A 17,801-nucleotide genomic window follows, 5' to 3' on the forward strand; every position below is an offset into this window, starting at 1 on the left:
TTTTTTTTTTTTTCTTCAGTTTTGGGGGGCATAGAATGAAAAAGGCCACATTTAGGTAGGGTAGGAGAACAGGCTGTGGAAGGAGAAGGTATTTGATTACAATGTGAATAAAATAAATATTTAGAATGTTACAAGAATGTCAGCTGACTCTCAGAGGTTCGTGTTAATGTTATAGGTTCCTCGAGGCTGATAAGAGCTCTTATCTTATATTTCTGATGTGGAAGAATAGAAGGAAAGCTGTGGATTGATGGGGCGCAGAAGAATGGCCCTTCGGCAGTGTAGGTAGTGCTCCTTCCTGTCACACTCTAGTGTTACAGCACTTATAAGCTGGATGTCCCTTCTGAGGATACTATCCTTCCTGAGGGCATTATGGCCTTTTCCTATATTTGAATCCATGTTTTAAGTTCAGATGAAGCACTTGGAAACTGTGGCACTGTAAGTAGGGTTAGAACCAAAACTTGGGATGAAGTATAACCAAAGGAAGGAAGCTTCATGGACCTTGAAGTAAGATATATGTGTGAGTAGCCTCTCTCTCCTCCTTGATGCAGGGCACATGGACGAGGTGGTTGGGAAACAATTTTTTAAGTCCTTGTCAGTGTCAAGAAGAGGCTTCAAGGGGCTTTAATATCTCAGTCTCTTCCCCACCAAGGCATCACGAATTGACGCACGGTTGATAAAAGGTGTGCTTGCTATACAAATGTATCTTTTAAGGTAAGTCCTCTAGCAAAATCCCACTCCTAAGCGCATCCTGCATAGAAATCTTGGAACCACTGTTGTCCTTTATATTATTTTATAGCCAATATTTAATAAATGCTTTATGTGTATCCAACATTATGTTGTATGTTGTAGAAGATTTGCACTAACGTGTTTATAGTTGAAGAGAGCAGGAAATGACTGTTTTCGGGAAACAGAGAACAAGGTGAGATAATCTGGTGTTAGAATATTTAATACGGTCTGTAAGAGTTATGGGGGAAAAAGTGGCATTGCCATGGGCTGGATTAATGTAGGAAGACATCATTTATCTGGCAGCTGTGAACAGCAACTTAAAAGTTAAGGCAGGAAGGAGGCAGCAGAGTTACTCCAGTGGGTGGAATATCATGTGCCAACTGCAACTTTAAATGTCTGAATAATTTTCTGAGGAACTAAAAATATTGAATTGGGTCAACAGACAGGACACCTTTGTCAAAGCCATAGAGCTGACTTCTAACATTTTCAGTTATATATATTTGCTCAATATATATATTTGAGCACCTTTAGAATAAAGACCTCCCTTCCCTTCCTCCCAGGTAAAAGAAATAGCTGGTATTCTACCATCCATATGAATTTGTAATATATGATAGAAATATAAATTTAGTAACACCTGACTTATTAAAACTTAATTGCCAAAGATTTCATTTCCCATGGTCCATAAGAGAAAATTGCTACGAATCAATTTATTTTTCGGAATTTATTTTTCCTTACTCTTATTTTGTTCTCCATTTGCTTAAATAAACATGGGTGCCTCAGTGGTTCATGTTGACTTTAAGCAAGCTTCTCCCTTTGCTCTCCAGCTAAAGAAAGCCATGCTTTTTTTTTTTTTTTTTTTGTATTATACTACTGTTAGCTGCTTGACCTGGAAGAGTTCAGTCATCATTATATCTTTCATGAATTGAAGTCCAGCTGCCTCTCTTTGAATGATCTTGAAAATACCCAAGATGCGCATAGTTTAGAAATGTAGAACCAAGTTAAGTTGAACAGTTTTCTAGCGGGCTACATTGTAAAAATGGAAAAGGAAATTACATCTTTTTTTTTTTTTTTTTTTGGAAAACATTTGCCAGTTGGAGCCTCAAAGAAGATTGAGTTTGAGAGGCCTTTAATTGTGCACCAAAAGGTTATTGCAGTAGATAACATAAGGGAGATGTCATAAAGAAGAAAATTTGAAGCTCCGTAAGAGAAAACTGTGTGAAAAAGTGGGCATTCTGCCAGTTAACTGGGTGCTTGATATAAATAGGTTGGAATTAAAGAAACAGTTGCAAATTTCAAAGACTTTTGTCAGTTTAACTTAGCTCACAGGGTAAGTGGGGTGGTGGTGGGCACAAATTTCAGTTGTGAAAGCATCCTTACCACTCATTGAAGTTTTGCCTGTCATTCATTAAATATTTATTGTTGGTGAGGTTTAGTAATATAAGATCAGAAAGTTTGTTAATATAATATTTAATGTTAAATTATTGCAATAAAATTTCAAATACGTTTGGGTAAAAGTGAATTATGATCTTAGGTGTTCAGTTGTGGACTGTTGACTGTCTCAGCCAAACTGGGCAAGGTATGGTGAGAGTGTGTAGATGGTAGACCCAACAAAACATTTAAATGGTCCATCACCCTTGGGTCTACTCATCTACTGAAGAACCATGACACAATTATATATGTAAGCAATTAGGAATAAAAAAAAATCTTGTGTTTATAAGTATGAAGGAGACATACAAGAAAACATTAAATATTCATCTTTCCATACGTTTGTCTTCATGTTGCATTAGTTTCAAGTGTAATATGGTTTTTTTGTCTTATTACTATATGCTATACCTTTTCATCCAAAAAAAAAAAGGAGAAAAGAGATTGTCTCCTTTATTGGAAGACATTTTTGCTGGATGTAGAATTCTAGGTTGGCAACTGTACTTCCTTTCAGCATATTAAGATACATCACTGCTGTCTTCTGTCTTCTCCTCTTGCTGTGGGGAAATCAGCTGTTAGTCTAATTGTAGCTCCTTTGAAGGTAAGATAGCCACCTTGCTCTTAGATACTCTATTTTTCTTCTGTTTGATTTAAATATTGTGTTTGTCTAGGAGTAGAATTCTTCTTATTTATCCTGCTTGAGTTTCACCAGGCTTCTTGAATTTGTAGATTGGTGTCTTGTACTAATTCTGGAAAATTCCCAGCCATTATTGCTTCTAAACTTCCCTTTACCTGTTCTTTCGCCTCTCTGTCTGGGATGCTAGTTAGCTATATTTTAGGTCTTCTTAGTCATTCGGTTTTCATCCTCAAGTTGTGTTTTCCTTCTTTTTTGTTCTTTCTCTGCTGAGTTACAGATTATTTGTTTTGAGCCATTTCCCAGTTTGTTATTTGTCTATTCTGTTTTGTCTTACTCTCACTGAATTTTAAATTTTGGCTATTGTAATCTCTTTTACTTGGTTTTTTTTTTTTTTTTTTTTTTTTTCCCCACAACTGCTGTGTTACTTTTTATGGATTCCTATTCCTTGCAGATATTTTAATATTTGTTTCTCTTCTTTTTTTTTTTTTTTTGTTTAAACCCAAATTTATTTTATCCGATTTAAATAAAATGTTTGGAATCACACTTTGATTACCTTTAAATACCTTTGAAATGGATGCATTTTAGGACTATATAATTTCTTTAGTTCATTGTCCACCATGAGCTGATATTCCCCTATCAAGACTTTTACACACTTACATTCATTTAACCTAGGTAGAAAAGATATTTTTGTTGTCTTGAAGCATACTCTTAACAATCTTCCACTGGTAATCAAATTTCTCAATGTTTTTACTTTTGAAAATGTTTTAATCTACTCTTATTTATAAAAGGTACTCTAAATATCCAATTCTATCTTTTTATTTATTTATTTATTTTTTTAATTGCATTTTAGGTTTTGGGGTACATGTGAAGAACATGCAAGATTGTTGCATAGGTACACACATGGAAGTGTAATTTGCTGCCTTCCTCCCCTTCACCTATATCTGGCATTTCTCCCCCTGCTATCTCTCCCCACCTCCCTACGCCCCCGTCCCTCCCTTACTTCCCCCCAGCAGACCCCAGTGTGTAGTGCTCCCCTCCCTGTGTCCATGTGTTCTCATTGTTCAACACCCGCCTATGAGTGAGAACATGCGGTGTTTGATTTTCTGCTCTTGTGTCAGTTTGCTGAGAATGATGGTTTCCAGGTTCATCCATGTCCCTACAAAGGACACAAACTCATCATTTTTGATGGCTGCATAATATTCCATGGTGTATATGTACCACATTTTCCCTGTCCAGTCTGTCATCGATGGGCATTTGGGTTGGTTCCAGGTCTTTGCTATTGTAAACAGTGCTGCAGTGAACATTCGTGTGCACATGTCCTTATAGTAGAACGATTTATAATCCTTTGGATACATACCCAGTAATGGGATTGCTGGGTCAAATGGAATTTCTATTTCTAGGTCCTTGAGGAATGGCCACACTGTCTTCCACAATGGTTGAACTAATTTACAGTCCCACCAACAGTGTAAAAGTGTTCCTATTTCTCCACATCCTCTCCAGCATCTGTTGTCTCCAGATTTTTTAATGATCGCCATTCTAACTGGCGTGAGATGGTATCTCAATGTAGTTTTGATTTGCATTTCTCTAATGACCAGTTTTAAAAATGCTGTTAAGCTAATATTTTAAATTATTTTGTCCATCATTTTTGTTGTTTTCAGAGAGATGTAGATCTGAGTAACTTAAGAAATCAGAAACTGCTAATAGCACAGAGCCCATCTGCTGCTGTGCTGTTGGTGGTGTTGCAAATTGTTTCCCTTGCCCCTTAACGTGTTCTGAGCCTCAAGTCGAGAGAGATTACTGGGCTGGAGAGGTGATAGTCTAAAGATTTATACATATTCTTTTTTTTAAAGTTTAAGTTACAATACCTTCTTAAATTATTATATCAAATTAATAGAGAAGCATTATTTCTTTGTTTTACTACCTTGGTGCTCATCTAGAGAAACTGTGTCAGGAAAGATGATCTTTTATTAAAGGCACTGCTGTTAACGTTCACTCAGGCATGATTCTGTCATCTTTAACTTCTTGGTATTTCTTTCCATCTTTCTTAAATTGCATATTTTTCCTCCATCTCTGTCATATTGCCAGTTCTAGGACTGCCTTATTACTGTGTGTTGGTCTAGCAGCTTCTTAACTCTCTTTAATTACTAGCAGAATTGAACATCATTTTGTGTGTATGGATTTTTGTGCCCTTTCTGGAATTAATCTGTTTTTTATCTTTTGATGAACTTATTTTGTTACATCTTTTCATTAATAATTTTTAGTCTTTTGGGGTTTAATTACACAGAATATTTTTCTCTTTTTCTATGCTTTTCTGTATTTCTTCAATTTGAATATTGTCACTTTCCATAGTTTGTATATTTCAGTCAGTGAACATTTCATCAGTTATTTTGGTAAGAACTGGGAATATAGGCTGCATGTGGTAGCTAACGCCTGTCATCCCAGCACTTTGGGAGGCCGAGGTGGGAGAATTGTTTGAGCTCAGGGGTTTGAGATCAGTCTGAGTAACATAGTGAGACCTGTTCTCTACAGAAAACTAAAAATCAGCGGGGGGCATGGTGGCACATTAGTGTGCCTGTAATCCCAGCTGCTTGGGAGGCTGAGGCAGGAGAATTGCTTGAGCTTCGGAGGTAAGGGCTGTAGTGAACTGTTCCAGCCTGAGCACTAGAGTGAGACCGTATCTCAGAAACAAAGGACTGTTTGTTGACACATTTACCTGTGCTTAGGTTCATATGTTAGTGAGGGAGATCTAAATGCTTACAGTATTGTACATAAAAAATATAGCAACTGTATTTTGAAGCATGTACAAGCATGGCGGTGGGAGTAACTATGCCTTAGGAAACCTGGTGAAACTTTGCAGAGGTAATGTGTTAGCTGCATCAAAATTTTCCGGTAGAAACAGAGGATATGGAAAGACATTTCAGTTAGGGGAAGTATGTGTAAAGTCATAGAAGTGAAAGACATGGTACGCTATAGGAAGTGCAGTTACATTGGTATAATTGGAGGGCAAAGTCTTTAAGGGAAAGAAAATTGAAACTAGAAAGAGTTTAAAAGCCTGATATAAAAAGGAACCTTGATGGACACAAACAGCTGTGTAGTGGGGATAATGGAGTGAGTGAGCAGGAAGGACGTTGAGATGTGGTTGGGGAAAATGTGTGAGAGTTGAGGTGATGAGTTGCTTGTGAACTGTGCTGTGATCGTGGGAGTGGGCTGCAGAAGTGGAGTGTGAGTGGGTCAGAGGTTGCCAGAGACTGTGTGAAACGAGTGTTGACTGGATCATCCGTATGGGTGTAGCAGTCCATTTGTACAGTGGTGAGAAGGTGGATGTTATGATGTTGCCAAGATTTGGATTTGGACTGTGTCTGTTCCAGTTTTAGTACTGAATGTCCCACATACTGAGAAACCTCTTATTCCTGGGAAAACTGGGTGCTTGGTCACCGTAGTAAGATGCCATTAAGAGTATAATGAACTCGAGGCATTGAATGATGGAGAGCAATAATCTGTAAGGGGGAAGGAGCAGGCTAGGGTGGAGGGAAAAGGAGGGAATAAGGTTATGTTAATTTATGCTAGCATGGTGTCCTCATAAGAGAGCAAGGAGGTAGAGGTCTTGATGAAATTACCTATTTTTTTTTTTTAAAGAGATTTTTTTCTTGGAGAAGAGAAGAAATATGCTTTAGTATAAGTAAATAATCTTTCCTTTTTGGTGTTAATTTTACTCTATTCCAAATGTGCCTATGCTATTAAAATAGAAACAGTAATAAAGTAACCAGACAATTGATTTTTATATTGATTAGCTTGGCAGTATTACTGAGACATCAACCTACTAATTAGAATGTCAGGATATTAAATTATCATTCATTTTCTAACTTTTAATGTTTTAGATGATTATAAATGAGAAAAAAAATTTGTGAGTGAAGTGCTATACCATCCTATCAATTTTAGTTAATACCATCACACATTGGTAATTATTTCCTTTTTTATTTTCTATTTTTGTCTCTTTGCTAAAGATTTTTCCACTTAAAATTTGTTTCCTATTATATGGCTTTCCTTTGTACATTTAAATGAAGACAGTATGTTGTAAGAATTGGATTGCATTGGCTGGGCATGGTGGCTTATGTCTGTAATCCCAACATTTTGGGAGGCTGAGGCAGGCGAATCACCTGAGGTCAGGAGTTCGAGACCAGCCTGGCCAATATGGAGAAACCCCATCTCTACTAAAAATGCAAAAAATGAGCCAGGCATGATGGCAGACAACTGTAATCCCAGCTACTCGGAGGCTGAGGCAGGAGAATTGCTTGAACCCGGGAGGTGGATGTTGCAGTGAGCCGAGATTGTGCCATTGCACTCCATTCTGGGCAATAGGGGTGACACTCTGCCTCCAAAAAAAAAAAAAATTAGATTGCAGATAGAAAAAAGTATTTAAAACTAACTTTTATTTCAGGTTGATAAATGTTTGGATTATTTATCACTGTGTCAGAAATACCTCCAAACCTAAAACAACAATTCCAAAACCTAATGTTAAAACTTACAAACAAAACTTAATTATAAAACTTAAAATAGTACCCATCTTATTATATCTCACACTTTTGAGGGTTAGGGATTCAGATTGGGCTTACAGGACAATTCTTATGTTCCACATAGTATTATATATGGGATTCCTTAGTTGACAACTCGTCTGGTCTAGGGTGTGCAAGACGACATCACTCACATGCTTATGCATATGTGAGCATATGTGAGGACTTTGGAGAATGCTGACTCTGCTGGAAGCCTTTCCATGTGATTCCTCAAATGAGGCAGTTAGACTTTTGACTTGGTGATCTAGGACTTCAAGAGAACAAGGCAGAATCTGCCAGTCCTCTCAAAAAATAGGCCTGGGCCTGGCAAGGCATCACTAGTGTCTGTCAAAGTAGTCACAGGCCAGGCCAGATTCAAGGGGAGGGCCAATAGATCTTAGCTCTCAATGGAAGATGTGTCAGACTTTGCAACCATCTTTAATCCCCATGTACTCCAGATTGAAGATTAGGTCACAGTGCATTTGGGAAACAAATTACCCTTTATAATCACAATATTTGCCACCAATATAGAACCTATATTTATTTGAAATGGTAATAACAGCATTAAAAGTTATGATATTTACTTTTAGCATTTAATCTATTCACAAAGTTTTCATTAATATAAGAAATGATTCTTAATTGTTTTATTATATGTGTGTGTGTGTGTGTGTGTGTGTGTGTGTGTGTATATATATATATATATATATAATTATTTTAGAAAAGTAGATTCTATTCCTGGTGTATGCTGTTTAGACCAGTGATGTATGCCAGAACCACTAATGGACTTTAAAAAAAAAAATACACCTCAGGGCTTCAACCTGTAGGTATGGGTGGCACCAGGAATCTGTAATTTTAAAAAGCTTTACTAGCAAATAATGTACATACTTATTTAATGACCAGGGTCTAAGAGAGCTGTGTGGATTCAAATAGAAAACTCATATCCAAACTATTTATAAACATGATTGAGTGTTGTTGATTGGAAGCTTATAGAAGCTTAAATCACTGGGAAGCTTTATTTTTATGTTTACTTTAGAAGCCAGTGTATTAGACTAGTGGTTCCAAAACGGCATCCCCAAGATTATCTTTTGGGAATGTGGGAAGGAAATAAATAATACAACATATATTTTTAGTCTCATCCCTTCCACATTTTGGGCGTGGGTATGGCATGTTTTAAGTGCAGAATGTGCAGTAATACATGCATATAATTTGTAAATAAATATACGTATGTTGAAAGTTTGTGTTGAAAACACTTTATTGATGACAATGTATGTTGCAAAGATGGACATCACTACTGCAGGTTAGGTTATGCATTGGTAATGACCCCTGTACCTCAGTGACTTATAGAAAGGTTTGTTCCTTGTTTGTGTTACATATCTTCATGGGCCAGTTACAACCCTGCTGTGGGTCATTTTGACTCTGGACTCAGGCAGATCCAGTAGGCTCTATATACTGGAACTTCACCAGTTGCTACGGCAGAAGGATGAGAGAACATGCTCATAAAGCTCATAAAGCTTTTGCTTAGGAATGACACACGTCACTTCTGCTCAGATTTCACTGGCCATAGCAAGTCCCTTGGCTGCACCTTAGTTCAGCAGGTAGGAGATGTGTAATTCTTCCTCAGTGAGGGACTCTGTACAGGGTGAATAGTAATACAGTCTATACAGACATCCACCACCCTTCTATGTACTGTGTAGAGTATTTGCTTCTCCAGAGCTTCTCCTTAATCTGTTTTCAGGATTTTGACAGAGTGAAATTGCCTCTCTCTCTTCCTGGTTTGATGAAGAATATAAAAAAGAAAAAGACACATAGCCCAAATCCCTAATTCTATTAGCAAGGCAGCATATAAAATAACATAATTTTGGAATATGGAAATATAACTTTACTAAGACAGTTAAACCCCAGTGTGATTTTTACTTGATAAAAAAATTATACCATTATATCATGTGCTACCATTTTAAACATTCAGGTACTGACTCTTGAGTGGGTGCATACGAATAATAGGGATTGAGATGTGGGGAATTATGAGTAGTGGTGGCAAGAGCAGAACTTCAAAGCCAGAATGTTCAGTCTCTGTTGACTGAAAATTAATCAGAGTGAAGATTGAGCATCTCTAAAATAGTAATGTAAAATGTGAGTTCCATGTAGAGCCATTTGTTTATACATCTCTTTATAGGAGGATGTTTACTTTGTGAAGCATATTACACCTTGATTGTAAGATGCTGCAATGATAACATAGTTGGCTTTTTCAGTTATTTTGAATACCCCTATAGACCAAGTCGTGTGTTAGTTTAGTGAAATGACAAGTTTATAGAAACTGTGTCAGTTGCAGTAAACATTTCACTTTATTACTTGGGGAAAATGCCTGAAATATAGAAACTAATCAAAATGTAAATTACGGATAGTAATAACAAGTGTTTACCATGTATTAAAGGTGTGCTATGTGTTAGGCTTTTGTAGACACTTCACGTACTTTATTTAATCCCAACAAAAGCTACATGAGAATAGGTATGATTTCCTTCATTTTATCCCTGAAGAAACTGAGGTGTAAAGAGGTTAGCAAACCTGTTTAGGATTTGAAGACAGGCTTCTATGATTTTGAAAACTATTCTCTCTGCTAATTTACTCTGCTTTTATCATTGTTCCACTGTATCTGTTTTTACTTGTATTCTTTGTCAGAAGAAGCAGGAAGCCATTTAATCTTGTCTTGCTCTTTCAGAGAATGAGTGTTTTTCTTAGGTATGCAGCAGGTAATCTCATTTAGGAGAACCTAAATAAATGAAATATCCTTATATTTTCTCCATTAGTTTTTAAGGAGAAAGCAGGAGAAAAGAGAGTATTCAAGATTATTTTAGGAATTTGAAATAATAAAGTCGATAGTAGCTTATACTAATTATTTAATAGTAAAGTTTCAGACAGTCATCTTACATTTTTCAATGAGAATTGTATATTTTCCATTTTCATTTTGGTTATAACTAAATAGATAAATGAAGATTTAGAATGTGTTTGACAAATGGATGCATTTTTAAATTCACCAAAGAAAACCAGAATATTTGCTCATAGGCCATGAAAGAAGAAGTGACATGAAATTTAGATTGAATGAGCATAATTTTGAGTTTATTTGCTTACTTTGGGTGAAAAGTTTAGAAACACATTGAATTCCTTAGAATTTTGTCTAACTTTTTTTTTTTTTTTTTTTTTGAGACAGTGTCTCACTCTGCCACCCAGACTGGAGTGCAGTGGTGCCATCTCAGCTTACTGCAACCTCTGCCTCCCAGGTTCAAGGGATTCTCCTGCCTCAGCCTCCTGAGTAGCTGGGAGTATAGGCATGTGCCACCACGCCCGGCTAATTTTTGTATTTTTAGTAGAGACGGGGTTTCATCATGTTGTCCAGACTGCTGAGCTCAAACCCCTGACCTCAAGTGATCTGCCTGCCTTGGCCAGCCACTGTGCCCGCCCCAGAATTTTGTCTATAACATCTAATCTGAGCAAGACTAGATAGCTTTTATTCTTCTTTGGGTGGGGTAGATTTCAATGAAAAGGAATATTGCATTAAACTGCAATTTTTATTTAAGTTTGTGAGTTTTTTTTTTCCCCCCCAAAATTATATCTTCTGTATTTCTAAGGTAGAAGACTATTTGGAGAAGTAAAGTCTGTTGTAACTAAAGTATTCTGTTGTGTGACAGTTGAACTGATGTGTGCTTTCCTGACATTTACTTGGTAAACAATTAATTGCTTACTAAGTTAGAAATAACTGTGGTATTGGTAACACAAATACTTGAATTTAGGGAAAGGTTAGATACAGTATTATGCTGGTGAAGTTTTAGTGGTACATAGGTATTGATATGGGATTTGTATAGTTAGAACCTAAAATAACATTAGGACAAATGTCTGTATGTCCAAAGATACTAATTTCTTTATTGCTGTGTAAAAAGTGATTATAAAAGGATTACGACAGGTTAACACATTTGGCTTCAACTTCAGTTTTGCCAGATCTAGGCAAGATTTATTTGGACAAAAAACAATACATGTAATCAATTATAATTATTATTAATGGTGGGAAACACAGATATATATCTTAAAATTATATTTAATTTCAGATAAATGTTTACTGGGAAAATTTGAAATATAGTTTTGTATTTAAATTAGATGCTGACTTAAAAAGCAATGAAAGACCATCATGAAGACATGAAAATTTTTTCTCCTTTGACTGTATCTCCCCAATCAGTTTTTTCCTTTATTAATTGCTGCTTGAGGATTATAGCTTGGGTCTAAAACTTAAAACAGCTACTTCCTCTCAGATATTCTCTGCTGTGCATGTCTGCTTGCCTATTTGAGTTTCAGAGGATTTCCCTTATGGAATGCAAAGTGAGAGGTAAATAGTCAATTAAAGTAGAGAAGATACTGTCAACAGAGATGTATGTAAACAAAGCAAATACTAAAACAAAATAATCTGGCATTAGCTCTTAGGGAAATATTTGCTATTGCTAAATCTCAATTTAAGTACTCTAGAATGAGTATTGATTATCCGTATTTTGTGCTCTGATACCCTTTAAAATTTTTACCTATAAAACTTCTCATGATCCTGGGTGCAGTGGCTCACGCCAGTAATTACAGCAGTTTGGGAGGATAAGTGGGTGATCATGAGGTCAGGAGTTTGAGACCAGCCTGGCCAACGTGGTGAAATCCCATCTCTACTAAAAAAAACAAAAATTAGCCATATGTGGTGGTATGCACCTGTAATCCCAGCTACTCAGGAGGCTGAGGCAGGAGAATCGCTTAAACCCGGGAGGCAGAGGTTGCAGTGAGCCAAAGTTGCAGTGAGCTGAGATCACGCCACTGCATTCCAGCCTGGGCGACAGAGCAAGGCTCCATCTCAAAAACAAAAACGAACCAAAACAAAAACCAACCTTTCATGGCATTTAGATGTATCACATTTTTAGTTTCTGTATCTTTATCTTGTTCTTCACTAAACAGGAAGTGAAGTGAAAGTTTCCAGTTGGTGACCTTGTCTTGTCTTCCATTGCTTTTGATGTTACATGTTTGTTCAACTTTCCCGGAAAGTAGTGTCTGTTTATTTGTTTGGAGACCACATGGCCTAGTGGATCTTAGCATTCGATAGACTTTGGTTAGAAATCCAGTTTGGTTTCTACTCATATTAATTAGCTGTAGAACTAAGATAATATCTACCATGTAGGGTTATTAGTAGGATTAAGTGAGATAATATAAGTAAAATGGTTAGCATAGCAACCAGTAGATAGTACACATGGATCTCAGTCATCAACTTTTGAATAATCTGCTAGATTGACACACCCAAACTTCCTCCTCTGCTGTATTTCAACTTTCATATAGTAACTGGCGTATGAGGTATTAAGCCCAGCCTCTGATGCTCTCCCTCTTCTCACCTCCCACCTTCCAAAAGGTCTAGTGAGTATTGTTCGTCCCCATGTGTCCATGTGTTCTTATCATTCAGCTCCCACTTAGATGTGAGAACATATGGAATATGTGGTATTTGGTTTTCTGTTGCTGTGTTAGTTTGCTAAGGATAATGGCCTACAGTTCCATCCATGTCCCTGCAAAGGACATGATCTTGTTCCTTGTTATGGCTGCATAGTATTCCATGGTATATATGTACCACATTTCTTTATCCAGTCTATCATTAATGGGCATTTGGGTTGACTCCATGTCTTTGCTATTGTGAACAGTGCTGCAGTGAACATATGTGTGCATGTGTCTTTATTATAAAATGATTTATATTCCTTTGTGTATATTCTCAGTAAGGGGATTGCTGGGTCAAATGGTATTTCTGCCTCTAGGTCATTGAGGAATCACCACACTGTCTTTCACAATGGTTGTACTAATTTACGCTCCCATCAGCACTGTAAAAGCATTCCTTTTTCTTCACAACCTCGCCAGCATCTGTTGTTTTTTGACTTTTTAGTAATAGACATTCTGACTGGGGTGAGATGGTACCTCATTGTGGTTTTGATTTTCATTTTTCTAATGATCACTGACAATGAGTATTTTTATTCATGTTTGTTGGCCACATGTATGTCTTCTTCAGAGAAGAATCTGTTCATGTTCTTTGCCTACTTTTTAATGTTTTTTTTTTTTTTTTTCTTGTAAATTTGAGTTTTTTAGAGATGCTGGATATTAGACCTTTGTCAGATGTATAGATTGCAAAATTTTTCTCCCATTCTTTAGGTTGCCTGTTTACTCTGTTGATAGTTTCTTTTGCTGTGCAGAAGGCTTTAGTTTAATTAGATCCCATGTGTCAGTTTTTGCTTTGGTTTCAATTGCTTTTGGTGTCTTCATCTTGAAATCTTGTCTGTGCCTATGTCCTGATTGGTAATGCCTAGATTTTCTTCTAGGGTTTTTATAATTTTAGGTTTTACATTTAAGTATTTAATCCGTCTTGAGTTGATTTTTATATATGGAATAAGGAAGGGATCTAGTTTCAGTTTTCTGCATATGCTAGCCAGTTCTTCCAGCACCATTTATTAAATAGGACATACTTTCCCCATTGCTTATTTTTGTCAGCTTTGTTGAAGATCAAATGGTTATAGGCATGCAGACTTATTCCTGGTTTCTCTAGTCCGTTGCATTGGTCTATGTGCCTGTTTTTATTCCAGTGCCATGTTCTTTTGGTTACTGTAGCCCTGTAGTATAGTTTGAAATCAGGTAGTGTGATACTTCCAGCTTTGTTCTTTTTGCTTAGGGTTGCCTTGGTTATTTGGGCTCTCTTTTGGTTCCATATGAATTTTAAAATAGTTTTTTTTTAACAAGATTATGTGAAGAATGTCAGTGGTAGTTTGCTGGAATTAGCATTGAATCTATACATTGCTTTGGACAGGATGGACATTTTCACGATACTGATTCTTCCTATCTGTGAGCATGGAATGTTTTTCCATTTGTTTGTGTCATCTCTGATTTCTTTGAGCAGTGGTTTGTAGTTCTCCTTGAAAAGTTCCTTTATTTCCTTTTTTAGCTGTGTTCCTAGGTATTTTATTCTTTTGTGGCAACTGTTAATGGGATTGCCTTCTTGATTTGGCTCTTGGCTTGGCTATTGTTGGTGTGTAGGAATGCTAGTGAATTTTTTTTTTTTTTTTTTGAGACAGAGTCTCACTCTGCTGCCCAGGCTGGACTGCAGTGGTGTCATCTCGGCTCACTACAACCTCTGCTTCCCTGTTTCAAGTGATCCTATTGCCTCAGCCAACTGAATAGCTGGGATTACAGGCGTGCACCACCATGTATGGCTAATTTTTGTATTTTTAGTAGAGACAGGGTTTTGCCATGTTGGCTAGGCTGGTCATGGACTCCTCACCTCAGGTGATCCACCCATCTTGGCCTCCCAAAGTTCTGGGATTACAGGTGTAAGCCACCTAGCCTGACTGGAATGCTACTGATTTTTGCATGTTAATTTAATATCCTGAGACTGCTGAAGTTGCTTATCCGCTTAAGAAGCTTTCGAGCCGAGACAATGTGGTTTTCTAGATACGGGATCATGTCATCTGCAAACAAAGATAGTTTGAGTTTCTCTCTTCCTGTTTGAATAGCCTTTATTTCTTTCTCTTGCCTGATTGCATTAGCTGGAACTTTCAAGATTATGTTGAATAGGGGTGGTGAGAGTGGGCAATCTTGTCATGTGCTGGTTTTCAGTGGGAATGCTTCCAGGTTTTGCCCATTCCATATGATATTCACTGTGGATTTGTATATATGGCTCTTATTTTCAGGTATGTTCCTTTAATGCTCAGTTTATTGAGAGTTTTTAACATGAAAGGATGTTGAATTTTATTGAAGGCCTTTTCTGCATCTATTGATGTATTTATCTTTTTATCTTTAGTTCTGTTTGTGATGAATCACATTTATTGATTTGTGTGTGTTGAACTAGCCTTGCATTCTGGGGATGAAACGAACTTGATCATAGTGGATAAACTTTTTGATGTGCTGCTGGATTTGTTTTGCAAGTATTTTGTTGGGGATTTTTGCATGGATGTTCATCAAGGATATTGGCCTGATGTTTTCTTTTGTTTGGTTGTATCTCTGCCAGGTTTTGGTTTCAGGATGATGCTGACCCTTCCTCTATCACCGACGCTAGAGAGTAGTGTTATGATCATAGTTCACTGTAACCTTAAACTCCTGGGCTCAAGAGATCTTCTCACCTCAGCCTTTTTTTGAAATTAGCTGGATGTGATGGTGTGTGTCTATTGTCCTGCCTCAGCTGAGACTATAGGCTCACACCATCACACCCAGCTAATTAAAAGAATTTTTTTTTTTAGGTTGGGCATATCATGGTTTATGCCTGTAATCTTAGCACACTGGGAGGCCAAGGTGGGAGAATCACTTGATTCCAGGGAGTTCAAACCAGACTAAGTAACATAATAAGTCCCCGTCTCTATACAAAATTAAAAAAATGGCCAGTCATGATGGCTCACACCTGTAATTCTGATACTTTGAGGGGCCAAATTGGGAGAATCCCTTGAGCCCAGGAGTTTGAGACCAGCCAACATAGGGAGATCCCATCTCTATAAGAAGAAATAAAATAATATTAAAAAAATTTAAAAATGAGTAGCTGGGCATGGTGGTTCGTGTCTGTAGTCCCTATTACTCAGGAGGTTGAGGCTACAGTGAGTCGTGATCATACCATTGCGCTCCAGCCTGGGTGAACAAGCAAGACCCTGTGAGAGATGGAGGTTTCACTTAGTTGCCCAGACTAGTCTCAAACTCTTGGCCTCAAGCAATTGAACTGCCTCAGCCTCCCAAGTGGCTGGGATTACAGAAGCCAACTCCCATATCTGGCCATTTTTATATTTTAACCATTCTAATTGTCATGTAACGGTATGTCATTTAGGTTTCCATCATGGTTTCAAATCCTGATGACTAAGGAGGTTGAGCATCTTTTAATATATTTTTTGACTCTTTGAAGTTTCTCATTTGTAAAGTGCCTGTTAATGTCTTTTGCTCATTTTTCTATTACATTGTCTCTTTTTTTGTTGTTGTTGTTATTTCTGTCCTGGCTCTTCTTGGCCCTTTGCACGTTCTTATACATTTTAGAACCAGCTTATAAATTTCCACACTCAGAGGCATATACAAAAGCTATTGTGATTTTGTTTGAGATTGTATTGAATCTATAGGTCAATCTGAAGAGATTTGAAACATTTACAATGTTAAGTTTTCTGGTTGATGTTTAGGGATATGTATGTTAATTAATTTGTCTCCAGTTTCTCTCAGTAAGATTTTATATTTTTGTTGGTAAAGGCCTTGCATATATTTTGTTAGAAACTTATTGCTACCTCCTTGATAGTTTTGATTGTATTATAAATGGTAGCTTAAAAAAATTCCATTACTGAATTTTGTTGCTGGAATATAGAAATACAATTAGTTTTTCTATATTTGAATCCAGAAACCTTACTCAATTAGGCCAGTAGTTTTAATAATTTATTGTGAATTCTTCTGGATTTTCTAAGTATACTAAATCACATAATCTGCAAAGAGAAAATTTTTGTTCTTCTTTTTCAATCTTGATACTTTTTTGTCCTTATGTATATGGTTTTTATTCATGGAGTTTCATTTCCTGGTGTGCTTTGTTACCGTTGTATGCTGGAGATTGTGTTTGGAAAGTTATTTGTGGACTATATTGATGCTTAGCAGGATTATATCTTTCTAGAAGGGTTTTCATCTGTTATTTTTTTCGTTGGCTTGGGATCATTGCTAGTCCAGGACAATTTTAATTTAAATTTGGGATCTGAGATCTCAGACTCACTAGATAAGTAGAAAATGGGCAGCAGATCCATATGAAGGCTGATAAGGTTCTGGATCATCATCAAGTAATTGTTCAGTTACCGTAATTTCAGGGGTTTCTTCCTGACTCCACTGAGTTTTAAATTTCTGTGCTTAAATTTTTTTGTCTGTTTCTAGAATTTATTTTTCTTTTTCCCTTTTTTTTCTTACATAGGCCTAATCATCTCTGAAATGTCATTTCTTATATTCAACTAAATGTGTGTTTGGAACCTGTTTAATAAAGCACAGGTTTCATTAAGTGATATAAAACAGCACATCACAAAGCTTTTTCACACATTGCTTGATTTTAGGTCTTAGGGTTGGATATTTGTATATTCTTGTAAGGGCTCAATGGGCTAGAAATGTAATTTCTTAGATTCCATAAAATGTATGTTTGGAACCTTTTTAATGAAAACCCAGGTTGCATTCAGTCATATAAAACAGCATGTCAGAAAGCTTTTTCTCCTCCTCCTCCCCCTCCTTACCCCCTTCTCCCCTTCCTCTTCCTCTTGTTTTTCCTCTTCTTCCTCCTCCTCCTCCACTTCTTCCTCTTCCTCTTATTCTTCCTCTTCTCCCCTTCCTCCTCTTCTCTTTTCTTCTTCTTCTTTCTTCCTTTTCTTTTCTTTCTTTCTTTTCTTTTCTCTTTTCTTTTCTTTCTCTTTCCCTCCCTCCCTCCCTTCCTTTTTTTT

At 36.8% G+C, this 17,801-nt stretch overlaps 1 protein-coding gene across 1 annotated transcript in view; it reads left to right on the forward strand.

The window, feature by feature from the left end:
* PRIM2 (DNA primase subunit 2) overlaps nt 1–17,801 on the forward strand; it is a 329,319-nt gene that overhangs the window by 43,692 nt on the left and 267,826 nt on the right. The window contains exon 8 of the mRNA XM_032299377.1: nt 670–711. Within this exon, the coding sequence (XP_032155268.1) occupies nt 670–711 (42 nt within the window). The remainder of the gene's footprint in view (nt 1–669; nt 712–17,801) is intronic.

The sequence above is a fragment of the Sapajus apella genome, unplaced genomic scaffold (genome assembly GCF_009761245.1).
Source record: "Sapajus apella isolate SASKATOON/1434 unplaced genomic scaffold, GSC_monkey_1.0 scaffold41, whole genome shotgun sequence".
Classification (NCBI taxonomy): domain Eukaryota; kingdom Metazoa; phylum Chordata; class Mammalia; order Primates; family Cebidae; genus Sapajus; species Sapajus apella.